At 48.5% G+C, this 27203-nt stretch overlaps 2 protein-coding genes across 3 annotated transcripts in view; one reads left to right on the top strand and one right to left on the bottom strand.

Moving 5' to 3' along the window:
* Positions 1-1629: 1629 nt before the first annotated feature.
* The window catches only part of LOC147008691 (uncharacterized), a 30872-nt gene continuing 5298 nt past the window's right edge, over positions 1630-27203 (top strand). Inside the window, exons 1-3 of one of the 2 annotated variants that reach the window (XM_085863467.1) lie at positions 1630-1848; positions 26539-26684; positions 27062-27145. In XM_085863467.1, coding sequence (XP_085719593.1) covers positions 26552-26684; positions 27062-27145 — 217 coding nt within the window. In that variant the 5' untranslated portion in view covers positions 1630-1848; positions 26539-26551. Of the gene's footprint in view, positions 1849-10413; positions 10695-26538; positions 26685-27061; positions 27146-27203 lie in introns of those variants that run through there. The other variant, XM_085863465.1, reaches the window with a different exon arrangement.
* Positions 24139-27203, bottom strand: part of LOC147008690 (cell adhesion molecule 3-like) — a 58485-nt gene continuing 55420 nt past the window's right edge. The window contains exon 10 of the mRNA XM_085863469.1: positions 24139-25714. Within this exon, the coding sequence (XP_085719595.1) occupies positions 25689-25714 (26 nt within the window). The 3' untranslated portion in view covers positions 24139-25688. The remainder of the gene's footprint in view (positions 25715-27203) is intronic.

The raw sequence follows: 27203 nt of genomic DNA, 5'->3' as shown, positions 1-27203 counted from the left end.
TTTCCAACCCCCCCCCCCCCAATTTTTTTTTACCCCTCTCCCAAAAAAATAGAGAACTTTTTTTGGGGATTTCTACATGTTTGAAGTGATTTCCAACCCCCCCCAAAAAAAATTGTTACCCCCCCCAAAAAAAAATTGTTAGAGAATTTTTTTTTTGCATTTCTGCATGTTTTAAGTGATTCCCCCCCCCAAAAAAAAATTGTTAGAGAATTTTTTTTGCATTTCTGCATGTTTTAAGTGATTCCCCCCCCAAAAAAATTGTTACCCCCCAAAAAATAGAAAAAAATTTTTTTTTTTGCATTTCTACATGTTTTAAGTGATTTCCAACCCCCACCCCCCAAAAAACATTTTTTAAGAAAGAATTTTTATTTTTTGAATTTTTACATGTTTTAAGTGATTTCCAACCCCCCAAAAAGAATTGTTACCCCCCCAAAAAAAAGAATTTTTTTTGCATTTCAACATGTTTTAAGTGATTTCCAACCCCCCCCCCCAAAAAAATTATTAGAGAAAAAACATTTTTTGCAACTTTTTTTTCAACAAAATTTCGAATTTTTTTTGCATTTTTACATGTTTTAAGTGATTTCCACCCCCCCCCCCCAAAAAAAAAAATGGAGAAAAGAACTATAACTGTCAGCACTGTTGACATCATATTTAATGAATAAGATATAAGGTTCACTTGAGTGACCCAGCAGTATTGGCGGTGGAGGTTTTGCACTCTCCCGAGTGCTCCCCCTCTAGTTCAATTTCTGTTTTCACTTTTCATCGTCACTAAGGTAGCTCAATACTCGAGTACAGAAAGGTTTGTGAAAATCGGGTGTATTGTTAACGTTTTTATGTCGTATTGTGGATTAATATAGAAAAGCAACGTGAAATGAGGAGCTTCCATATGCTTCAAAGCGGCTTCATGACTTTGTCTTAAATTTCATTTGATTTCTGTTTTCACTTTTGGTACTGCCTAATGTAGGTTTAGACGAGACTAAAACAATTTCCATAAAATCCGTTGAAATTTGATGAATTTTGGTCATTTCGAGATTTTGTATGGGGACCGTGAGGCTTCTCAAATGTTCGAGGTGGATGGCCTCATGGCCTTCCTTAACTCCGACTTCATTTTTATTTCCATTGTTTTTCTTATGGTCAATGGCACAGATTCAGACTCGACTGCAACAAATTGTGTGAAAGTCTGACCAAAAACGCCTTATAAGCTCAGTTATATCGGTAAGTACATGTTGCCAGTTAGGGTCCCGACCCTGGTCTAATGGGTAATTCAATGTTCCTGCGCTGTGAGGTTGTTTTAAGTTACTTTTTTTTTTTACACCACAAACTACATCATCGACTCCACCGCCGACCGCACCGCATCGCATCGCCCTCGCCTTCGCTTCACTCCTGTCACCACGCGGTCTGAGGAGAGGCCGTTGGCGGAGCCACGAACGCCCCCCCCCCCGCTGGAGACCGCCCAAGGGAGGGATTGCCACGCCCACCGCACGCCTGTCCAATCGGGAGCGGACGAGGAGTCACATGGGGCCTCCGGTCCAATGGGAGGGCGAGTGGGGAGGAGAGAGGCGTTCGTTGAGTGGGAGGAGGGAAGGTGGTTCCTGAGTCGGCTGGGTTTTTTTTCCACGGATGAGGGTTTTAAAAGAGCGTACGCAAAAAGCGCTGTTCTGAGGAGATTTCGTCGTCGTTCATTCCCTGCTTGTTTCTCCCGTTTTTCTTCTCTGCCCGTCTCATCACCTTGGATCCTAAAACGACCTCGTCCCGGCCCCAGAGCTTCGCGTCGTCGCCTTCCGCCTGGCTGGGACGGCGACACCAGTCTCACGACCAGGGGACGTCCAGCTGTGCGCTCGTGGCCAGGTAGCCAGCTACCCTGACCCTCAGCCCGACTGTCCTCAGGGCTGGAGGTCCCATTATAGACCCAGGGGGTCCGTGTGTGTGGTGTGTGCGTGTGGTGTGTGCGTGTGGTGTGTGCGCGTGTGTGCGCGTGTGTGTGTGTGTGTGTGTGTGTGTGTGTGTGGCGTGTGTGTGTGTGTGTGTGGTGTGTGTGTGTGCGTGTGTGCGCGTGTGTGTGCGTGCGTGCGTGCGTGTGTGTGTGTGCGTGCGCGCGCGCCCCGTCTAATAAGTAGTAAAGTTCCATAAGTGCCTGTGCTGTATATTATTTGATTTGCTTTTTATTCGGTATAAATCTTCCCTCGCGTGCTCCCTAACAATTCCCTCATTATTTGTAATAAAAACCCCAATTGTTAAATGTACTCAGCTCGTCGTGTCGTTTCCTTCATTGGCTGAGCCTGTCGTGCGTGTGAGGGATTAGTCGACCATTGCCAGGGTCCCAAAATAATCGGGCCGGCGGAATTCGACGATATCACCGCTCGGCTATGCACACGGGACAGGCCGCTTGAGCGGCTCGCTTCCGTACGAATTCCGCCGAGGGTGAAGTACCCCGGTAGCTGGATCACGTGGGTACTTAGGAAGTTGAAGTTAGCAATTAACCCTACCCCACGTGATCTCCCCATTGGCGTATTCCGGTCCTAAAACTACCAGGACCCGTCGACCCGGGCTTACCCGGGTCGGCGATCTGGGTCATTCCATGTCAAATCGTCAAAGAATCTGCAGTCATCTCAGATTTTTGTAAAACTTTGGGAACCAATTGGGACCCATGAAAAACTGCAAGAACTCATATTTTTGCTAACAGCCTCTTAATTAGTGAGATAGAGACTAACGAACTTTGGACTAATTAGCACGACGTCGCGAATTCAAATGGCCATATCTCTAAAAGTATAACATCGAGAAAGCTGGTTTTGGTGTCATTTTAAAGGTATTTTCATGCCCTACGAATTTGTCTGGGCAACATTTTCCTACCTCCAACCACAAGAAAAGTTATCACAAAATATAAACTTCAATCGTGAATCCCCAAAAAAATGTATCCTTCAAATTCATCCCAGAGGTACCTTATGATGTCAAGAAGCTTCCACATAAATTTTGTGATGGGCACTCCAATAGTTTCTGAGATTTGAGCAATAATGTACATGTACGTATGGCATATAGGTTCGAAAATCAGTATTTGTAATGTATTGTGACGTCCACGGGACTTGAACAGTCCCGCCAACGTAGAATGAGCCGAAACGATGGAGGCGGTTTATTTATTTATAACCCAAACATGGCGGTTCTAATCGCTCTACCGCAAACGGGACGAGGAAGGTGGCACGAGTCACTTTTCACTGAGTTGATGATGTTTATTTGTTTTTACTATTAACCAGAAATAACAACTCGGCAAGAAAAGGGATCCGGAGCGATTCGACGGGATGGTGTGGGATCGGGCGTGGGGAAAACACAGACAATTCCAATGAATATACAGATCTCAATCCCTCTAAGACGCCAAGTTCACACACACACACACACACACACACACACACACACACACACACACACACACACACACACACACACACACACACACACACACACACACACACAACGTAGCTATTTCTGGTGGTCAGGCTGACCGTGGTGTGGACGCAACTATCCCTGGATCGGCGTCGGACGAGCTGGCCTTGCTCTCGTCAGGGGGGCAGGAGAAACCGTGGTGCTGTCGACCTCCTGGTCTTGGCCCAAGTCCGCTCACAGCCGCCAGGAAACCAGTTCTGGCGCCAAGTTGCGAGCAGGAGAGGGAGGCAGGTCCGCCCGCCGTTCGACCCCGTACTCCGAGTCAGCAGAACCCCAGAGCCAACCAAGGTGAGGCACGAGGCTCCGCAAGGCTACAAGACATGATGAAGAACACGATCGAATCAGCACAACAACAAGGACGCTCTCCGCGCAACAGCTTCCCCACCAAAAAAACACGATCGTTTTTGTCCCGATCTTCTTCCTCTTCCTTTTCCTTTTCCTTTTCGACCCCGAACAGAACCATTTTATCCTCCTGTCCTCGTCACTTCCAATCGAGCCGTTTATTGGCCCACCGCCGTCGCCTTCTGCCAATCGTGATCACGGGGCGGAGCCATCCGCTGCACTGTCCAGTGATGTCATGGCCAGTCTCCAGAGAATACCAAAAGGGGTTTACGCAGACACACTTACCCTATCCCATGTCCCTATCTAATTACGTGACAATTATCATTTCCCCCCTTGAAGAAATGAACATTTACTAGACAACTTATCACCACTGAATTGCCACTTATTACATCGAGATCCTGGTAAACTCGAACAGCATGGCATACCTAATTAAACATCCTAATTACCCTTTGAATGCATACCCCCCCCTCAAACGTAACAGTATTATACATCATTCTAACCGAGCCATGACAGGGAACACAGGGAACGACCATCAATTGCTTTGAAGTATCATATACTTTCATTTTCAACTGGGCCTGAGGGGAAGAAACAAGTGCTGCTGTTGCTGCATTGAAGAGGAAATTGAAAGCCTAAGTCAGGTTAGTGAACACTGTGTACTTGAACTCACTTATTGATTGTATAATACATTACAAATACTGATTTTCGAACCTATATGCCATACGTACATGTACATTATTGCTTATATCTCAGAAACTATTGGAGTGCCCATCACAAAATTTATGTGGAAGCTTCTTGACATCATAAGGTACCTCTGGGATGAATTTGAGGAAATTTGAAGGATACATTTTTTGGGGGGATTCACGATTGAAGTTTATATTTTGTGATAACTTTTTTTGTGGTTGGAGGTACGTGAAAATACCTTTAAAATGACACCAAAACCAGCTCTCTAGGTGTTGTACTTTTAGAGATATGGCCATTTGAATTCGCGACGTCGTGCTAATTAGTCCAAAGTTCGTTAGTCTGTATCTCACTAATTAAGAGACTGTTAGCAAAAATATTTGAGTTCTTGCCGTTTTTCATGGGTCCCAATTGGTTCCCAAAGTTTTACAAAAATCTGAGAGATGACTGCAGATTCTTTGATGATTTGACATGGAATGATCCATCTGTAAATTCCGGGCGATCGAGCCGAGACAGCCCCACTGCTTCATCGAGGGTCGTGCTCGTGGCGACGCGCCGGCGAGAAACCTCAAATATATATATATATATATATATATATATATATATATATATATATATATATATATATATATATATATATATATATATATATATATATATATATACATACATACACACTACACATACCATTCAAACCTCCTTCAATGGTTGCTAGGCGACAAGAAAGCCGGTAAAAAAAGAACCGTTTATAAATAACCGTTTGAATGTTTGAACAACAGTTTGATTCAGAGGTGAGTGGGGTTGTCGTGCTGGTTGGTGGACATGTTAAATTTAAGTTAAGATGTGCATGATTTAATACATTATCAAAAATAGAAGGTATGATGGGAGTTGTCTCTGTCTCACTCTCACTCTCACTCTCACTCTCACTCTCACTCACTCACTCACTCACACACACATCTCTCTTTGTCCAGGCGGTCATTATGTCTGGATGGTGTTTGTTTCTGGATGTGTCCAAGCGGTATTTGTCTCTGGACATGTCCAGGTGGTTTTTATGTCCAGCCAGTGTGTGTCTCTGGACAGCTTGTCTCCAGATGCATCATGGTGGTTTTTGTCTCCAATTGTATCTGAGCAGTGTTTATGTCTGGACAGGAGTGTTTGTCTCTGGGTGGTATTTATAGTATGACCAGGAGAAAATGGATTTCAGACATTATTTTGTTTCCATCTTCACTGTTATATGCAGAAGCATTTTGATGGGATGGTATGAATCGTAATTAACCCTCCTCAACACGTCTGCTTTCCTTTCCTCTCACCCCTTCCCCTTCCTCGCTCCCCTCCTTCCTGTCTCTTCCCCCACCACCTCCCCACCCCTCTCCCTCTCTTTCTCTCCCCCCTCTTTTTCCCCCTTCTCAATATTCCTGTCAGCAAAGTGATAGGTGATATTTGCTAGTTATATATAGGGTGGGCCAAAACTCACTGAAGGTTTTCTTTTTTTTAAATATTATAATGAAATTAATTTAAAATGGCAGTTTCATTACTGGAATTTTATTTTTAGATTAATTGAGAAAAATAATGTCCTGCATATGGCCCCCATTGGCTTCTTCGCAAAGTCTTGCTCTTTTCAAAACGTGATCCATCACAGGGGCCAAGATCCCTTGATCAATCACTGAAATTTCCTTGGAAATGTTGTTTTTCAATTCCTCTGGTAGTTTCTGTGGCTCGTCGATATATACGCGATCTTCAAGGTACCCCCATCGAAAAAAGGAATCTGTGGTCGTTAAATCTAGTGAACGTGGAGGCCAATTCATGTTTCCGGATCTTGAAATTTTACGATTACCAAAAACTGTCCTGAAGTCCATTGTTGGCCTCGCAGTATGGACTGCAGCTCCATCTTGCTGGAACCACATTTCTGATAAATTTTTCACTTCCGGAAACAAATTTTCCAGCATTGACCTGAATCGCTCACCAGTCACAGACACCTGCATCACCATCATCATCTTTTAAAATCTGAGTCATGAACAGACCCCTTTGACTCAAAAGGAGCAGTCAAGTTCCGAATCGTGTTTTCTGATGGTTGTTCTCGAAAATTAAAATGATTGCGAAATTTTCTTAGAGTTTGAATTAGATTTCCTACCAGAGTAATAATATTGTTGCGGATTCGCGCCCGCCGGCGTGCGAGCGGCCACGTAACTCGAATCGCGGCACGTCGCCCACCGGACGGACAATCCCGTCGTGACCCTCTCGGACTAATGCCGGGAACTAGTCACGGGTGGGCCTTTCGGCCTCCCCACGATCGTGCCAATCGGCCCCCCGCGTGGGATAGGGTTGCTCGCCAAATTCGACCTACCTAAGTACCCACACGGAGGGTAGACCGGGCGATCGCACCTCGCCGCAGGTCGACTTCGGACACGGGCCACTTTAAGCGACCCGTTCCGTACTATCGGGATAACCGAGCGGTGTTATCGTCAACCTGGACGGTTCGATTAATTATCGGGCGTTTTAGCCCAAGACCAACCCTTTACTTGAAGTAAGATGGAGATTCAATTAGAGAAAAGACGAAGCGAAACGGGAGAAACAGTTCAACATAGAGCACATTTATTTCGCGATGAACGGAAAGCACATATATACAATTACACCAAAAGCAAATGTAAAAGAAGAAGAAACACACAATAATACACAAAAAGCAAATGTAAAAGCAAAACACAATGCAGAGCTAACCGACTACCGAGCACACGGCAACACTTATACAGTTTTACTTCACAGACGGCGCCGACAATACATATACTCAAAGCAAAAGAAAAAGGGACCACCCTCCACTATGAGGGGGGCAGACGGGCCTGGGGCCGAGACCGCGTCGAGCCTACCCGTCTGGTGATGAACCGCAAAATGGCGGTGGCGCCCCGACTCCGCGGGCCTCGCGGACAGTGTCTGGAATGGGGTGGGAACGGGGCCCCCTTCTCGCACTATCTCAGCGCGGGGGGAAACAGGAGGGGGTTGTTGATGCTCGGGGGAAGGAGGATATCTCCCTGGCTCGGGTCCCGCGACGAGCGTCTCCACCACGACCTCGGTCGCGTTACCGGCCTCTCCTCTCCGCAGCTCCCCGACTCTGACACGAGCACCCCCTCGACTGCCTTCGCCGCCGCCACCTCTCCAACTCTCCACAGCTCCGTCCAACTGCCTTCTCCGACTCCTCTCTTGACTGGCTCTTCCCAACTCAACTCCGAACTGCACTGTTTGGCGAGCGAACGCGGCCCTTTATAGCCCCCGTGGCTTCGCTCCTTCACCTTCGACCCTTTACCTCTGGCTGGCTACCCATTGGACAGAAGAAAAGTGGGCGTGAATGCTTTTTGATCCGTGAATCTGCATATAGCGACCACACTCCGACGCACCTGGAGGCGGGGCCAAATCGCCCCACGCTCGCCGATAGGACGGAACAGAAGTGGGCGTGAACCGTTTTTGATCCGATTTCTCGGAAAGGTTGGTATTTCTGCACCCGCTGCTCGGTGCGCGCCCTGCACGAGTCCAGTATCGGTGCCCACAAGCGGCGCGGGAATGACAGTGATGCGATGGTTGCGAGGGCGAGTTGTGACGGTAAAGGTCGTGGCTGTCGGCGTTGTTGTGAAGCGGCGTTGCGGCTGGTGGTTGTTGTGTGATGGCTGTTGAGACGTGGTTGGTGGTGGTAGTAATGGCGGCTGGTCCAAAATAAAGATAGTAAAAGAAAAACGGCTATCTAGAAGGGTCGCAGCCCGCATGAATGACATTTATTCCCTCTAAACAACGGGTTTGGGCCTAACTACACATATACTTACAGAGATATCTCACCGAAGGGACCTGAATGGTGGTTTGCGAATTTCGTCAACCACAACAATATTTAACAATTTTCACACGCTGGTCATTGGTAAATATATTCAAAATGAATGCAATAAAAAAGTTATAAAAACAATAAAACTTCCAGTGAATTTTGGCCAACCCTGAAAATTAGTTGAGATAACTGCAGTTAGATGTCGCTGTTGGCAGTTTCCTGCTTACGGATTCACGAGTCTGGACTGACAGCAGTTTCCTGTTTCCGGGCTCGCGAGTCCCGACCGACGGCAGTTTCCTGTTTCCGGGCTCACGAGTCCCGACCGACGGCAGTTTCCTTTTTCCGGGTTCACGAGTCCTGACCGACGGCAGTTTCCTGTTTCCGGGCTCGCGAGTCCCGACCGACGGCAGTTTCCTGTTTCCGGGTTCACGAGTCCCGACCGACGGCAGTTTCCTGTTTCCGGGTTCATGAGTCCCGACCGACGGCAGTTTCCTGTTTCCGGGCTCGCGAGTCCCGATTGACGGCAGTTTCCTTTTTCCGGGTTCACGAGTCCTGACCGGCAGTTTCCTTTTTCCGGGTTCACGAGTCCCGACCTACGGCAGTTTCCTGTTTCCGGGCTCGCGAGTCCCGACCGACGGCAGTTTCCTTTTTCCGGGTTCACGAGTCCTGACCGACGGCAGTTTCATGTTTCCGGGTTCACGAGTCCCGACCGACGGCAGTTTCATGTTTCTGGGTTCACGAGTCCCGATTGACGGCAGTTTCCTTTTTCCGGGTTCACGAGTCCTGACCGACGGCAGTTTCCTTTTTCCGGGTTCACGAGTCCCGACCGACGGCAGTTTCATGTTTCTGGGTTCACGAGTCCCGATTGACGGCAGTTTCCTTTTTCCGGGTTCACGAGTCCTGACCGACGGCAGTTTCCTGTTTACGGGTTCGCGAGTCCTGACCGACGGCAGTTTCCTGTTTCCGGGTTCACGAGTCCCGACCGACGGCAGTTTCCTGTTTCCGGGTTCACGAGTCCCGACCGACGGCAGTTTCCTGTTTCCGGGTTCACGAGTCCCGACCGACGGCAGTTTCCTGTTTCCGGGTTCGCGAGTCCTGACTGACGGCAGTTTCCTGTTTCCGGGTTCGCGAGTCCTGACCGGCAGTTTCCTGTTTCCGGGTTCACGAGTCCCGACCGACGGCAGTTTCCTGTTTCCGGGTTCACGAGTCCCGACCGACGGCAGTTTCCTGTTTCCGGGTTCACGAGTCCTGACCGACGGCAGTTTCATGTTTCTGGGGTTCACGAGTCCCGATTGACGGCAGTTTCCTGTTTCCGGGTTCACGAGTCCTGACCGACGGCAGTTTCATGTTTCCGGGGTTCACGAGTACCGACCGACGGCAGTTTCCTGTTTCCGGGTTCGCGAGTCCGGACCGACTTGTTCGTGTGTTCAATATTCCGCTCCTCGAATAAACTTGAGTTGTTATTCCAAATCTCGTTGCTGTTTCCGGCTGATCCTTCTCTGTGTTGACGATCGGTTATTTTCAGAGCAAGGTTGAACAGCCGAACCCGTTTTGAGAATCCCATTTTCAGACATCCCTACTTTGTTTTAAAATTAAATCGGCACCACGTGACGGCAAGTGGTGGCAGTTTGATTGGGAAAGACTGTGTCGTCCGCTCATCCAATAGCAACAGCCGAGCTCCTTCAGCCATTTCAACTGAACGAACCCTTCTTTGGAACCATCCTGAATATACCAAGGTATATAATTAAAAATAATCCAAACAACACGCTCAATCCCATTTGAGGTTCACAAGTACCCTGTAAAACGTTAAAAAAAATTGCCGACAAATCCGCCGCCGTCTACACCGCACTAGTTTCCTTTCCCTTTTCACAACCCGAATGTCGACATCAAAATTCAGGATACGCATCAAGAGGAGACCAAGTATAAAAGTCTTGATAAAACCGAAGAGATTTTAACGAAATGATTATATCGTGCACTGTGGTTGTAATCTGTTCAAAAACCGAAAGGATTCACAGGAAAGGTGTTTTTTTCTCTAGTTATAAAATTTTGTTGCTACAACACGATCTCGAAGACATTAAACAAATGATTTATTTTAAAATGAAAATTGAGGAAATTTGAAAGTGCAATCCGTTGGCAAGTTGTCCACGTGACGTCATACGGACTTCCGGTTTGTTTCTCTTGGTGGATTTTTGCGTCCGTTTTGGAAAGACTCGTCCGCACCTCGTCCGCACCTCGTCCGCACCTCGTCCGCACCTCGTCCGCACCTCGTCCGCACCTCGTCCACGTTCATGATACCGACGTTTGTACGGATTGATCTGCGGAAATGACGAGCGGCATGGTGGACGGGAACAGACGATGTGAACAGGGATATGGACCGTTATCGTCGTTTAGATTTTCAAACGATGTCGAAACGAACATTGGAGAAGATATAAATACTGAGGTGAGTTGTGAGGATTTGTTGTCTCCAACTTATCAAATCATAAATGGTGAATCGGTGTGTGTTTTGGTCACGGTGGGGGTTTGTGTTTTGGTCACGGTGGGGGTGTGTGTTTTGGTCACGGTGGGGGTGTGTGTTTTGGTCACGGTGGGGGTGTGTGTTTTGGTCACGGTGGGGGTTTGTGTTTTGGTCACGGTGGGGGTGTGTTTTGGTCGGTGAAGGTGTGTGTTTTGGTCACGGTGAGGGTGTGTGTTTTGATCACGGTGTGTGTTTTGGTCACCATGGGGGTGTGTTTTGGTCACGGTGAGGGTTTGTGTTTTGGTCACGGTGGGGGTGTGTGTTTTGGTCACGGTGGGGGTGTGTGTTTTGGTCACGGTGGGGGTTTGTGTTTTGGTCACGGTGGGGGTGTGTGTTTTGGTCACGGTGGGGGTGTGTGTTTTGGTCACGGTGGGGGTTTGTGTTTTGGTCACGGTGAGGGTGTGTGTTTTGGTCACGGTGGGGGTTTGTGTTTTGGTCACGGTGGGGGTATGTGTTTTGGTCACGGTGAGGGTTTGTGTTTTGGTCACGGTGGGGGTTTGTGTTTTGGTCACGGTGGGGGTGTGTGTTTTGGTCACGGTGGGGGTGTGTGTTTTGGTCACGGTGACGGTGTGTGTTTTGGTCACGGTGGGGGTTTGTGTTTTGGTCACGGTGGGGGTGTGTGTTTTGGTCACGGTGGGGGTGTGTGTTTTGGTCACGGTGGGGGTTTGTGTTTTGGTCACGGTGAGGGTGTGTGTTTTGGTCACGGTGGGGGTGTGTGTTTTGGTCACGGTGAGGGTTTGTGTTTTGGTCACGGTGGGGGTGTGTGTTTTGGTCACGGTGGGGGTTTGTGTTTTGGTCACGGTGGGGGTGTGTGTTTTGGTGACGGTGTGTGGTTGGTCACGGTGGGGGTGTGTGTTTTGGTCACGGTGAGGGTGTGTGTTTTGGTCACGGTGGGGGTGTGTGTTTTGGTCACGGTGGGGGTGTGTGTTTTGGTCACGGTGGGGGTTTGTGTTTTGGTCACGGTGAGGGTGTGTGTTTTGGTCACGGTGGGGGTTTGTGTTTTGGTCACGGTGAGGGTGTGTTTTGGTCACGGTGAGGGTGTGTGTTTTGGTCACGGTGGGGGTGTGTGTTTTGGTGACGGTGTGTGGTTGGTCACGGTGAGGGTGTGTGTTTTGGTCACGGTGGGGGTTTGTGTTTTGGTCACGGTGGGGGTGTGTGTTTTGGTCACGGTGGGGGTTTGTGTTTTGGTCACGGTGAGGGTGTGTGTTTTGGTCACGGTGGGGGTGTGTGTTTTGGTGAGGGTGTGTGGTTGGTCACGGTGAGGGTGTGTGTTTTGGTCACGGTGGGGGTTTGTGTTTTGGTCACGGTGAGGGTGTGTGTTTTGGTCACGGTGGGGGTGTGTGTTTTGGTCACGGTGACGGTGTGTGTTTTGGTCACGGTGGGGGTGTGTGTTTTGGTCAGGGTGGGGGTTTGTGTTTTGGTCGCGGGGGGGGTGTGTGTTTTGGTCACGGTGGGGGTTTGTGTTTTGGTCACGGTGAGGGTGTGTTTTGGTCACGGTGGGGGTGTGTGTTTTGGTGACGGTGTGTGTTTTGGTCACGGTGAGGGTGTGTTTTGGTGACGGTGTGTGGTTGGTCACGGTGAGGGTGTGTGTTTTGGTCACGGTGGGGGTTTGTGTTTTGGTCACGGTGGGGTGTGTGCTTTGGGGACGGTGTGTGGTTGGTCACGGTGGGGGTGTGTGTTTTGGTCACGGTGGGGGTGTGTGTTTTGATCACGGTGAGGATTTGTGTTTTTATTATGGTGAGGGTGTGTTTTTTGATCACGGTGTGTGTTTTGGTCACGGTGGGGGTGTGTGGTTGGTCACGGTGGGGGTGTGTGTTTTGATCATGGTGAGGGTGTGTGTTTTGATCACGGTGAGGGTTTGTGTTTTTATCATGGTGAGGGTGTGTGTTTTGGTCACGGTGTGTTTTGATCACGGTGTGTGTTTTGGTCACGGTGGGGGTGTGTGGTTGGTCACGGTGGGGGTGTGTGTTTTGATCATGGTGAGGGTGTGTGTTTTGATCACGGTGAGGGTTTGTGTTTTTATCATGGTGAGGGTGTGTGTTTTGGTCACGGTGTGTGTTTTGATCACGGTGTGTGTTTTGGTCACGGTGGGGGTGTGTGTTTTGGTGGGGTGGGGGTGTGTGTTTTGATCACGGTGGGGGTGTGTTTTGGTCATGGTGAGGGTGTGTGTTTTGGTCACGGTGAGGGTGTGTGTTTTGGTCACGGTGAGGGTGTGTGTTTTGATCACAGTGTGTGTTTTGATCACGGTGTGTGTTTTGGTCACCATGGGGGTGTGTTTTGGCCAGGTGAGGGTGTGTTTTGGTCACGGTTTGGGTGTGTGTTTTGATCTCGGTGACGGTGTGTGTTTTGATCTCGGTGACGGTGTGTGTTTTGTTCAAGGTGAGAGTGTGTGTTTTGGTCACGGTGGGGGTGTGTGTTTTTGTCACGGGAGGGTGTGTGTTTTGATCAATGTGACGGTGTGTGTTTTGCTCACGGTTGGGGTGTTTCTTTTGATCACGGTGAGGGTGTGTGTTTTTGTCACGGTGTGTGTTTTGATCACGCTGTGTATTTTGGTCACGCTGGGGGTGTGTGTTTTGATCACGGTGAGGGTGTGTTTTGATCACGGTGAGGGTTTGTGTTTTGATCACGGTGAGGGTTTGTGCTTTGGTCACGGATTGGGTATGTTTTGGTCACGGTGATGGTGTGTGTTTTGATCACGGTGTGTGTTTTGGTCACGGTGAGGGTATGTGTTTTGGTCATGGTATGCGTTTTGGTCACGGTTTGGGTGTGTGTTTTGATCACGGTGACGGTGTGTGTTTTGGTCACGGTGGGGGTGTGTCTTGATCACATTGAGGGTGTGTGTATTGATCACGGTGACGTTGTGGGTTTTGGTCACGGTGCGCGTGTGCTTTGGTCACATTGAGGGTGTGTCTATTGATCACGGTGGGGGTGTGTGCTTTGGTCACGGTGGGGGTGTGTGTTTTGGACACGGTGGGGGTGTGTGTTTTGGTCACGGTGAAGGTGTGTGTTTTGGTCACGGTGGGGGTGTGTGTTTTGATCACTGTTTGGGTGTGTGGTTTGGTCACGGTGAGGGTGTGTGTTTTGGTCACGGTGGGCGTGTGCGTTTTGGCGAGGGCGTGTGGTTGGTCACGCTGAGGCTGTGTGTTTTGGTCACGGTGGGGGTTTGTGTTTTGGTCACGGTGAGGGTGTGTGTTTTGGTCACGGTGGGGGTGTGTGTTTTGGTCACGGTGGGGGTGTGTGTTTTGGTCACGGTGGGGGTGTGTGTTTTGGTCACGGTGGGGGTGTGTGTTTTGGTCACGGTGGGGGTTTGTGTTTTGGTGACGGTGTGTGTTTTGGTCACGGTGAGGGTGTGTTTTGGTGACGGTGTGTGGTTGGTCACGGTGCGGGTGTGTGTTTTGGTCACGGTGGGGGTTTGTGTTTTGGTCACGGTGGGGGTGTGTGTTTTGGTGACGGTGTGTGGTTGGTCACGGTGGGGGTGTGTGTTTTGGTCACGGTGGGGGTGTGTGTTTTGATCACGGTGAGGATTTGTTTTTATCATGGTGAGGGTGTGTTTTTTGATCACGGTGTGTGTTTTGGTCACGGTGGGGGTGTGTGGTTGGTCACGGTGGGGGTGTGTGTTTTGATCATGGTGAGGGTGTGTGTTTTGATCACGGTGAGGGTTTGTGTTTTTATCACGGTGAGGGTGTGTGTTTTGGTCACGGTGTGTGTTTTGATCACGGTGTGTGTTTTGGTCACGGTGGGGGTGTGTGGTTGGTCACGGTGGGGGTGTGTGTTTTGATCATGGTGAGGGGGTGAGTTTTGATCACGGCGAGGGTTTGTGTTTTTATCATGGTGAGGGTGTGTGTTTTGGTCACGGTGTGTGTTTTGATCACGGTGTGTGTTTTGGTCACGGTGGGGGTGTGTGTTTTGGTGGGGTGGGGGTGTGTGTTTTGATCACGGTGGGGGTGTGTTTTGGTCATGGTGAGGGTGTGTGTTTTGGTCACGGTGAGGGTGTGTGTTTTGATCACAGTGTGTGTTTTGATCACGGTGTGTGTTTTGGTCACCATGGGGGTGTGTTTTGGCCAGGTGAGGGTGTGTTTTGGTCACGGTTTGGGTGTGTGTTTTGATCTCGGTGACGGTGTGTGTTTTGATCTCGGTGACGGTGTGTGTTTTGTTCAAGGTGAGAGTGTGTGTTTTGCTCACGGTTGGGGTGTTTCTTTTGATCACGGTGAGGGTGTGTGTTTTTGTCACGGTGTGTGTTTTGATCACGGTGTGTGTTTTGGTCACGGTGGGGGTGTGTGTTTTGATCACGGTGAGGGTGTGTTTTGATCACGGTGAGGGTTTGTGTTTTGATCACGGTGAGGGTTTGTGCTTTGGTCACGGATTGGGTATGTTTTGGTCACGGTGATGGTGTGTGTTTTGATCACGGTGTGTGTTTTGGTCACGGTGAGGGTATGTGTTTTGGTCATGGTATGCGTTTTGGTCACGGTTTGGGTGTGTGTTTTGATCACGGTGACGGTGTGTGTTTTGGTCACGGTGGGGGTGTGTTTTGGTCACATTGAGGGTGTGTGTATTGATCACGGTGACGGTGTGTGTTTTGGTCACGGTGGGGGTGTGTTTTGGTCACATTGAGGGTGTGTGTATTGATCACGGTGGGGGTGTGTGTTTTGGTCACGGTGGGGGTGTGTGTTTTGGTCACGGTGGGGGTGTGTGTTTTGGTCACGGTGGGGGTGTGTGTTTTGGTCACGGTGGGGGTGTGTGTTTTGGTCACGGTGAAGGTGTGTGTTTTGATCACTGTTTGGGTGTGTGGTTTGGTCACGGTGACGGTGTGTGTTTTGATCACTGTGAGGGTTTTGTTTTGATCACGGTGAGGGTGTGTGTTTTGATCACGGTGAGGGTTTGTGTTTTGGTCACGGTGACGGTGTGTGTTTTGATCACGGCGTGTGTTTTGATCACGGTGAGGGTTTGTGTTTTGATCACGGTGAGGGTTTGTGTTTTGGTCACGGATTGCGTGTGTTTTGGTCACGGTGACGGTGTGTGTTTTGATCACGGTGTGTGTTTTGATCACGGTGTGTGTTTTGATCACGGTGTGTGTTTTGATCACGGTGTATGTTTTGATCACGGTGAGGTTGTGTGTTTTGGTCACTGTTTGGGTGTGTGGTTTGGTCACGGTGACGGTGTGTGTTTTGATGACGGTGAGGGTGTGTGTTTTGATCACGGTGTGTGTTTTGATCACGGTGAGGGTTTGTGTTTTGATCACGGTGAGGGTTTGTGTTTTGGTCACGGTTTGGGTGTGTGTTTTGGTCACGGTTTGGGTGTGTGTTTTGGTCACGGTTTGGGTGTGTGTTTTGGTCACGGTTTGGGTGTGTGTTTTGGTCACGGTTTGGGTGTGTGTTTTGGTCACGGTGAGGGTTTGTGTTTTGGTCACGGTTTGGGTGTGTGTTTTGGTCACGGTTTGGGTGTGTGTTTTGGTCACGGTTTGGGTGTGTTTTGGTCACGGTTTGGGTGTGTGTTTTGGTCACGGTTTGGGTGTGTGTTTTGGTCACGGTTTGGGTGTGTGTTTTGGTCACTGTTTGGGTGTGTGTTTTGGTCACGGTTTGGGTGTGTTTTGGTCACGGTTTGGGTGTGTGTTTTGGTCACGGTTTGGGTGTGTGTTTTGGTCACGGTGGGGGTGTGTGTTTTGGTCACGGTGAAGGTGTGTGTTTTGGTCACGGTGAAGGTGTGTGTTTTGGTCACGGTGAAGGTGTGTGTTTTGGTCACTGAGGGTGTGTTTTGGTCACGGTGAGGGTTTGTGTTTTGGTCACGGTGAGGGTGTGTGTTTTGATCACGGTGACGGTGTGTGTTTTGGTGACGGTGTGTGTTTTGATCACGGTGAGGGTTTGTGTTTTGATCACGGTGAGGGTGTGTGTTTTGATCACGGTGAGAGTTTGTGTTTTGATCACGGTGAGGGTTTGTGTTTTGATCACGGTGAGGGTGTGTGTTTTGATCACGGTGAGGGTTTGTGTTTTGATCACGGTGAGGGTGTGTGTTTTGATCACGGTGAGGGTGTGTGTTTTGATCACGGTGAGGGTGTGTGTTTTGATCACGGTGAGGGTGTGTGTTTTGATCACGGTGAGGGTGTGTGTTTTGATCACGGTGAGGGTTTGTGTTTTGGTCACGGTTAGGGTTTGTGTTTTGGTCACGGTGAGGGTGTGTGTTTTGGTCACGGTGAGGGTGTGTGTTTTGGTCACGTTGAGGGTGTGTGTTTTGGTCACGGTGACGGTGTGTGTTTTGGTCACTGTGACGGTGTGTGTTTTGATCACGGTGTGTGTTTTGGTCAGGTGACGGTGTGTGTTTTGATCACGGTGTGTGTTTTGATCACGGTGACGGTGTGTGTTTTGATCACGGTGTGTGTTTTGGTCAGGTGACGGTGTGTGTTTTGATCACGGTGTGTGTTTTGATCACGGTGACGGTGTGTGTTTTGATCACGGTGTGTGTTTTGGTCAGGCGACGGTGTGTGTTTTGATCACGGTGACGGTGTGTGTTTTGATCACGGTGGGGGTGTGTGTTTTGATCACGGTGTGTGTTTTAATCACGGTGTGTGTTTTGGTCACGGTGGGGGTGTGTGTTTTGGTCACGGTGAGGGTGTGTGTTTTGATCACGGTGACGGTGTGTGTTTTGTTCAAGGTGAGGGTGTGTTTTGATCACAGTGACGGTGTGTGTTTTGATCACGGGAGGGTGTATGTTTTGATCAATGTGACGCTGTGTGTTTTGCTCACGGTGAGGGTGTTTGTTTTGGTCACGGTGAGGGTGTTTGTTTTGGTCACGGTGAGGGTGTGTGTTTTGATCACGGTTGGGGTTTGTGTTTTGATCACGGTTGGGGTTTGTGTTTTGATCACGGTTGGGGTTTGTGTTTTGATCACGGTTGGGGTGTTTGTTTTGGTCACGGTGAGGGTGTGTGTTTTGATCACGGTGAGGGTGTGTGTTTTGTTCAAGGTGAGGTTGTGTGTTTTGATCACGGTGAGGGTGTGTTTTGTTCAATTTGAGGGTGTGTCTTGGTCACGGTGTGTGTTTTTATCACTGTGTGTGTTTTGATCACGGTGAGGTTGTGTGTTTTGATCACTGTTTGGGTGTGTGTTTTGATCACGGTGAGGGTGTGTGTTTTGATCACGGTGAGGGTTTGTGTTTTGATCACGGTGAGGGTTTGTGTTTTGATCACGGTGAGGGTTTGTGTTTTGATCACGGTGAGGGTTTGTGTTTTGATCACGGTGAGGGTGTGTGTTTTGGTCTCGGTGAGGGTTTGTGTTTTGGTCACGGTGAGGGTGTGTGTTTTGATCACGGTGACGGTGTGTGTTTTGATCACGGTGAGGGTGTGTGTTTTGATCACGGTGAGGGTTTGTGTTTTGGTCTCGGTGAGGGTTTGTGTTTTGGTCACGGTGAGGGTGTGTGTTTTGGTCACGGTGACGGTGTGTGTTTTGATCACGGTGAGGGTGTGTGTTTTGATCACGGTGAGGGTTTGTGTTTTGGTGAGGGTTTGTGTTTTGGTCAGGGTGGGGTGTGTGTGTTTTGGTCAGGGTGGGGGTGTGTGTTTTGGTCAGGGTGGGGGTTTGTGTTTTGGTCACGGTGGGGGTGTGTGTTTTCATCAGGTGAGGGTGTGTTTTGATCACGGTGGGGGTGTGTGTTTTGATCACGGTGGGGGTGTGTGTTTTGGTCACGTTGGGGGTGTGTGTTTTGTTCAAGGTGAGGGTGTGGTTTGATCACAGTGACGGTGTGTGTTTTGATCACGGGAGGGTGTATGTTTTGATCAATGTGACGCTGTGTGTTTTGCTCACGGTGAGGGTGTTTGTTTTGGTCACGGTGAGGGTGTGTGTTTTGATCACGGTTGGGGTTTGTGTTTTGATCACGGTTGGGGTTTGTGTTTTGATCACGGTTGGGGTGTTTGTTTTGATCACGGTGAGGTTGTGTGTTTTGATCACGGAGAGGGTGTGTGTTTTGTTCAAGGTGAGGGTGTGTGTTTTTATCACGGTGTGTGTTTTGATCATGGTGAGGTTGTGTCTTTTGATCACGGTTTGGGTGTGTGGTTTGGTCACGGTGACGGTGTGTGTTTTGGTGACGGTGTGTGTATTGATCACGGTGAGGGTTTGTGTTTTGATCACCGTGAGGGTTTGTGTTTTGATCACGGTGAGGGTGTGTGTTTTGGTCTCTGTGAGGGTTTGTGTTTTGGTCACGGTGACGGTGTGTGTTTTGATCACGGTGAGGGTTTGTGTTTTGGTCTCGGTGAGGGTTTGTGTTTTGGTCACGGTGAGGGTGTGTGTTTTGGTCACGGTGAGGATGTGTGTTTTGATCACGGTGACGGTGTGTGTTTTGATCACGGTGACGGTGTGTGTTTTGATCACGGTGAGGGTTTGTGTTTTGATCACGGTGAGGGTGTGTGTTTTGATCACGGTGAGGGTTTGTGTTTTGGTCACGGATTGGGTGTGTTTTGGTCTCGGTGAGGGTTTGTGTTTTGGTCAGGGTGGGGGTGTGTGTTTTGGTCAGGGTGGGGGTTTGTGTTTTGGTCACGGTGGGGGTGTGTGTTTTCATCAGGTGAGGGTGTGTTTTGATCACGGTGAGGGTGTGTTTTGATCACGGTGGGGGTGTGTGTTTTGGTCACGGTGGGGGTGTGTGTTTTGGTCACGGTGAGGATGTTTGTTTTTATCACGGTGAGGGTTTGCGTTTTGATCACGGTGAGGGTGTTCGTTTTGGTCACGGTGAGGGTGTGTGTTTTGGTCACGGTTTGGGTGTGTGTTTTGGTCACGGTGGGGGTGTGTGTTTTGGTCACGGTGGGGGTGTGTTTTGGTCACGGTGGGGGTGTGTGTTTTGGTCACGGTGGGGGTGTGTGTTTTGATCACTGTGGGGGTGTGTTTTGGTCACGGTGGGGGTGTGTGTCTTGATCACGGTGAGGGTGTGTGTTTTGATCACGGTGAGGGTGTGTGTTTTGGTCACTGAGTGTGTTTTGGTCACGGTGAAGGTGTGTGTTTTGGTCACTGAAGGTGTGTGTTTTGGTCACTGAGGGTGTGTTTTGGTCACGGTGAGGGTGTGTGTTTTGGTCACGGTGAGGGTGTGTGTTTTGGTCACGGTGAGGGTGTGTGTTTTGATCACGGTGAGGGTGTGTGTTTTGATCACGGTGAGGGTGTGTGTTTTGGTCACGGTGAGGGTGTGTGTTTTGGTCACGGTGACGGTGTGTGTTTTGGTCACGGTGAGGGTGTGTGTTTTGGTCACTGTGTGTGTTTTGGTCATGGTGAAGGTGTGTGTTTTGGTCATGGTGAAGGTGTGTGTTTTGGTCACTGAGGGTGTGTTTTGATCACGGCGAGTGTGTGTGTTTTGGTCACGGCGACGGTGTGTTTTGATCACGGTGAGGGTTTGTGTTTTGATCACGGTGAGGGTGTGTGTTTTGATCACGGTGAGGGTGTGTGTTTTGATCACGGTGACGGTGTGTGTTTTGGTGACGGTGAGGGTGTGTGTTTTGGTCACGGTGAGGGTGTGTGTTTTGGTCACTGAGTGTGTTTTGGTCATGGTGAAGGTGTGTGTTTTGGTCACGGTGAGGATTTGTGTTTTGATCACGGTGAGGGTGTGTGTTTTGATCACGGTGACGGTGTGTGTTTTGATCACGGTGAGGATTTGTGTTTTGATCACGGTGAGGGTGTGTGTTTTGATCACGGTGACGGTGTGTGTTTTGGTGACGGTGTGTGTTTTGGTCACGGTGAGGGTGTGTGTTTTGGTCACTGTGAGGGTTTGTGTTTTGATCACGGTGAGGGTTTGTTTTTTGGTCACGGTGAGGGTGTGTGTTTTGGTCACGGTGACGGTGTGTGTTTTGGTCACGGTGACGGTGTGTGTTTTGGTCACGGTGACGGTGTGTGTTTTGGTCACGGTGACGGTGTGTGTTTTGGTCACGGTGAGGGTGTGTGTTTTGGTCACGGTGACGGTGTGTGTTTTGGTCACGGTGTGTGTTTTGGTCACGGTGAGGGTTTGTGTTTTGGTCACGGTGAGGGTTTGTGTTTTGGTCACGGTGACGGTGTGTGTTTTGGTCACGGTGACGGTGTGTGTTTTGGTCACGGTGACGGTGTGTGTTTTGGTCACGGTGAGGGTTTGTGTTTTGGTCACGGTGACGGTGTGTGTTTTGGTCACGGTGAGGGTTTGTGTTTTGGTCACGGTGAGGGTGTGTGTTTTGATCACGCTGAGGGTTTGTGTTTTGGTCACGGTGAGGGTGTGTGTTTTGATCACGCTGAGGGTTTGTGTTTTGGTCACGGTGACGGTGTGTGTTTTGGTCACGGTGAGGGTGTGTGTTTTGGTCACGGTGAGGGTTTGTGTTTTGGTGACGGTGTGTGTTTTGGTCACGGTGAGGGTTTGTGTTTTGGTCACGGTGACGGTGTGTGTTTTGGTCACGGTGACGGTGTGTGTTTTGATCACGGTGACGGTTTGTGTTTTGGTCACGATGACGGTGTGTGTTTTGGTCACGGTGAGGGTTTGTGTTTTGGTCACGGTGAGGGTTTGTGTTTTGGACACGGTGAGGGTTTGTGTTTTGGTCACGGTGACGGTGTGTGTTTTGGTCACGGTGACGGTGTGTGTTTTGATCACGGTGACGGTTTGTGTTTTGGTCACGATGACGGTGTGTGTTTTGGTCACGATGACGGTGTGTGTTTTGGTCACGGTGAGGGTTTGTGTTTTGGTCACGGTGAGGGTTTGTGTTTTGGTCACGGTGACGGTGTGTGTTTTGGTCACGGTGAGGGTTTGTGTTTTGGTCACGGTGAGGGTTTGTGTTTTGGTCACGGTGACGGTGTGTGTTTTGGTCACGGTGACGGTGTGTGTTTTGATCACGGTGACGGTTTGTGTTTTGGTCACGATGACGGTGTGTGTTTTGGTCACGGCGACGGTTTGTGTTTTGGTCACGGTGACGGTTTGTGTTTTGGTCACGGTGACGGTGTGTGTTTTGGTCACGGTGACGGTGTGTGTTTTGGTCACGGTGACGGTTTGTGTTTTGGTCACGATGACGGTGTGTGTTTTGGTCACGGTGAGGGTTTGTGTTTTGGTCACGGTGACGGTGTGTGTTTTGGTCACGGTGAGGGTTTGTGTTTTGGTCACGGTGACGGTGTGTGTTTTGGTCACGGTGAGGGTTTGTGTTTTGATCACGGTGAGGGTGTGTGTTTTGATCACGCTGAGGGTCACGATGACGGTGTGTGTTTTGGTCACGGTGAGGGTTTGTGTTTTGGTCACGGTGAGGGTTTGTGTTTTGGTCACGGTGAGGGTTTGTGTTTTGGTCACGGTGAGGGTTTGTGTTTTGGTCACGGTGACGGTGTGTGTTTTGGTCACGGTGACGGTGTGTGTTTTGATCACGGTGACGGTTTGTGTTTTGGTCACGATGACGGTGTGTGTTTTGGTCACGATGACGGTGTGTGTTTTGGTCACGGTGAGGGTTTGTGTTTTGGTCACGGTGAGGGTTTGTGTTTTGGTCACGGTGACGGTGTGTGTTTTGGTCACGGTGACGGTGTGTGTTTTGATCACGGTGACGGTTTGTGTTTTGGTCACGATGACGGTGTGTGTTTTGGTCACGGTGAGGGTTTGTGTTTTGGTCACGGTGACGGTGTGTGTTTTGGTCACGGTGACGGTGTGTGTTTTGATCACGGTGAGGGTGTGTGTTTTGGTCACGGTGACGGTTTGTGTTTTGGTCACGGTGAGGGTTTGTGTTTTGGTCACGGTGACGGTGTGTGTTTTGGTCACGGTGACGGTGTGTGTTTTGATCACGGTGACGGTGTGTGTTTTGGTCACGGTGAGGGTTTGTGTTTTGGTCACGGTGAGGGTTTGTGTTTTGGTCACGGTGACGGTGTGTGTTTTGGTCACGGTGACGGTGTGTGTTTTGGTCACGATGACGGTGTGTGTTTTGGTCACGGTGAGGGTTTGTGTTTTGGTCACGGTGACGGTGTGTGTTTTGGTGACGGTGTGTGTTTTGGTCACGGTGAGGGTTTGTGTTTTGATCACGGTGAGGGTGTGTGTTTTGATCACGCTGAGGGTCACGGTGAGGGTGTGTGTTTTGATCACGGTGAGGGTGTGTGTTTTGATCACGCTGAGGGTCACGGTGAGGGTGTGTGTCTGTCACCCGCACACAAAGCGAAAAGCGTGGTGAAGCAATTACTTCACTGTCTGGAGAAAACGTCAGCATTTTGAACACGAATTGGAAAACGAACCTGTCGTTTGCATCAATGATTGGGATAATGGTGTGAAGAAAAGAGTAAGCTTTCCCAATTTGCAGATGACACAAAGCTTGGAGGTAAGGTGAATAGCAGAGGGGGTGGTGATCAGATTCAGGAAAGTATTGATGCTTTTATAGATTGGGCAAAAGATTGGTAGATGTAATTTAACCTGAGCAAGTGTAAGGTGTTAGGGATGGGAAACAACAATGAAAATAGAGATTACAGGATCCAACCGGTAATTTTGGAGCGTCTCCCACAGGAGAAGGATCTCGGGGTGGTAATACACACGGGAGGTAAGCAGACACACAGTGTCAGGCCCCTCTGGGTAAAGCAAATCGTGTTTTAGGTTGTATTCGGAGGGGGATCATTTATAAATCTAAAGAGGATTTGTTAACATTGTACAGGAATTTAGTGAGGGCCACATCGAGAATATTGTGTACAGTTCTGGTCACCACAGTTCTGGAAGGACATAGATGCCATAGAGAGGGTTCAGTGTGGGGTTACTATATTGATTCCGGGCCGAGCGAGACTCAGCGAGGATGAGCGGTTGAAGGAGACAGGGCTTTATGCACAAGAAAGGCGGCAGTTCCGAGGAGATATGATGGAGGTGTTTAAGATAATGAAAGGTATTGATAATATAGGTGCAGATGAATTATTCAATAGAGTAAACAGTGACAGAACCAGGGACCATAGCTTGAGAGTAGAGAAGAGGATAGTTAAGACGGAAGCAAGGCAGGGGACTTTTACTCAGAGTAGTTAATGCATGGAATGGTCTCTCTGGAAAGGTAGTGGTGGCAGAAACAGTAGATACGTTTAAATTAGAATTACATAGGTACCTGGAAGTTATGGAGATAGAGGGGTATAGGGATGTTGATCAGACTTTTCGGTAGTTTGAGCATTGATGGGTGATTGTGTGCATGTGTATGGAGTGCTGTTGGTGGGGGGTCTCATCAAGAGGTTGTGTATGGTTATTGTTGTTTCTCACCCAAGAACTGCCTTTGGCCACTCTCTGCCCCACCCCCCCAATTCCTGAGAAAGAAAGAAAAAAAAAAAAAACATTTTGTATTTTTCTTTTTTGTGGTCGATTGGTCTGTTGTTGATGTGGTGTGGGCATGGTGGGCATGATGGGCCAAATGTCCTCTTCCTGCATCTAATTTCCTTGTGTATCCTTGTATAGTTTACCATACTTTGGCTCTGAATTAGTCCTGATTTTACTCTGGCGACAGGGGCGTACCTTGAGTATTTGGCACCCCTCCAATGCCCCCCTCCCCCCGAGATGAATAATTTTATTAATTAAATACACAGAAAACATATATCATGTTTGTTGGTGAAATTTCAAGCACATTACAGTACTGTACCTGTAGTAAGCAAATTGGAAATAAGAAAAATGCAGCACATTAAAAAATTAGCAAACATGTAATACTGCTTGGTATTGATATAACAAAAACACATCTTCAACCACAGAGAAAACCACCAGGAAGAACTTTCAATAAGGTTACAAAAAATCCAGTGTCAAGGCTTAGCATATTCTTCAAAGGTGAATCGAAAAACATTCACAGCCTCTGCTTTCAAGCCTTAATTTCTGCAAATTGGTCAATGACGTCATCAAAATTCACTTACTTTGCATATTCGTGCTTAATTGAAAGGAAAGCCAGGTTTGTCTATGACGATCTTCATGCCGATGTCCCAGGTGCTCTGCCAGGTCGTCGACTCCGACTGTACGAGGTCTGCATGCCTGTTCCATCGTACACATCTCTGTTGGACCCCTTCGTTAACCACGTACTCGAGCTCACCAAACAGTTCTGTTTGCCAACGTCCCTTTATGTGAACCGGCCCCTTTACCATCTCCGTGCCATCTCCGAACCGGCCCCGTACCATCTCGCGCACTCGTTCGCCCTGGCCCCACCCTCCTCGTTATCATATCAAGCCACGACGGAGAACCCCCACTCTCTCTCTTCCCCTCCCCTTTATCCTGTCCCCTCCATCAGCTCATAACACCTTATCTACGGTCTACTTAACACTGCAAGCTGTAGGGTCATTTGAAGAGAGTCAGGGAAAGGGTGGAGTGGGAGCTCTCCTGAAAAGTCAGCTTAATGCTTTGAAGATTTAAATTAATCATCTTCAACTGAGAAAAATCATCTTTAACTGAGTCCCAATCAGCAGGCCAGACAGATGTCATTGGGAACTGACAAAGTGGGGATCTATCAGTGATGGGGAATGAACCATAAAACTTTAACAAACCCCAATGAAAGTGAAATAACCTGAGTGGTGGATGAGGATTTATAACAGGAGAAAAACGGGAAAAGAAAGTACAGGGAAATGAAATGAATAATGAATAGGAAAATAGGGAAAAGAATGGAGGAAGAAGGAGGAGAGAGGGAACGGGAGGGTGAGAGGAGAAAGGAAAGAGAGGAGTGTTGGTGGAATTAATGAAGGCAGTATGAATATGGTGGAAGTATGAATGATGAGTTCCCTCACAAGGAACTTCAACACAGGCCATTAGGTCCTTCAACCTTGCACAATGGTTGTTCGTACTAGATCTGTTTTAAATACTGAATGTCAACCAATACAAGATGAAGAGAAAACACGAGGGAACGACAAAGAACCCCGAGGGACACTGGGCCATCGGGCTGGATCCTAGGCTCCAAACAATCGAGCTCCCAAGTTGGTATAACGAAACCATCGTTATATCATCGTACTGGTATTTCAACTCTCCCAATGGCACCCCCGACTGTCACCGCCCTCTTTGTGTGCCAACGCCTGGTGGTAAAACAAAATTGAAAATCATTCCAAACAAGAAACTTACTGTTTTTAGCAACGTCACAAAGGACACAAACAACAGGCACAAATAACTAATGTAATGTGTTAAGGTGGTACAAAAGACTCTGCAGCAACAGCGGGAAAATTCTGTGAAATAAAATTTCTACATAAATAAAACATTTAAAATCTTAATTTTATTTCAATTGAATAATATACTTGATGCACGACCTTCGCCTGCCCAAACAAATCTTGTTTACTGAGTTCAGCAATGGCAACCGCAAGAGGGATCGTCCTGAAGCAACGTTGGAAAGGCCTATTAATCAAGATCTAAAGCTCTTTGGGTTGTAAGATGGCTGGTATGACTCAACAGCAGACCATAACGAGTGGTGCCACTGCCAGTTTAATGGTAGGAAGTTGGCAGAGAAGACCCCATGCAACCGGTCCAGTGCCAGACGAGAACGCCGCCAAGCTCGACAAGCTAGATGTGTGTTCAATCCCCCCATCCTCGCTCGTGACGGGGATGATGATCGATTGATGTACTTGGACAAAATATTACGGCATTTAATTTTACCTCAACTCGACCAATCAAACTTGCTGCTCGCAGACCTCGCCCATGTCCTTCCTTCTCAAGACTGCATGGATAAGGTGTTGTATGAACTGTAGTTATTAAATGCTTTCACTTGGAACAATTCCGGGTATACTTGACTGCTCTAACGCCATCACCCAAACGAGACAGTGAGGCACATGTCATGACGATTTGAATAATGATTGTCGATGTGATGGAGATATTATAGTTGTTCTGCCACTCACTTTGCATTATCCAGTCAGTTTAAGAAGATGGTGGAGCCTGATAAATCGAGTACCAGTCTGCTGCAGTCGATCCATGGTGACCTTGGTTGTTGCAGCGGGGTCCTGGTTTCGTGCCTTCCGGTCCTGCTGATTCAGGTTGACAGTCCAGCTTCTCCAACAGGTAAGCAAATTACGAGTTGATGCAAAAGGTCACGTAGGGATTATTTTGTTGAACGTTGGGTGTTTACATTTGGCTTTTGAGAAATCATTTTTGATTGCGGAAACTGTCTCCTGCGTATATTTACCTGTAAAAGAGAAAACGTTCTTTGCTGGTGGCAATTTGGAGGGAATTCTGTGTGATCCAGGGTAAGCTTCTCAAACATTTGCTCCACTGCAAGTGCGTGCATTGCACTTTTTGTTCTTTCGTATGCAGCACAAGGCTGCGGGGTAGCTGTTGCCTGATATTTGTGTTGCCTGCAAAATGTTGCCTGATATTTGTGCCCATGTCTGTGCTGATTTGTATAATCGTGATTATTTGTTTCGGTGCTGGAAACTCAGAGGAAGCAGATCATTGTCAAGAAAACATCGACTGGCTTGTTGGTGCTGCTGTGGAGGTTGTGAATACTGCACAACCAGATACTGGTACGATAAATTTTGACACTTCACACAAAGACATTCAACTCGTGTTAAAAAAATAACT

Source organism: Eptatretus burgeri, chromosome 18 (genome assembly GCF_056783735.1).
Source record: "Eptatretus burgeri isolate ZD-2024b chromosome 18, Ebu_testis_v1, whole genome shotgun sequence".
Lineage (NCBI taxonomy): Eukaryota > Metazoa > Chordata > Myxini > Myxiniformes > Myxinidae > Eptatretus > Eptatretus burgeri.
The sequence above is the reverse complement of the archived record's forward strand: the minus strand, read 5'-3'. Positions and strand labels throughout refer to the sequence as shown.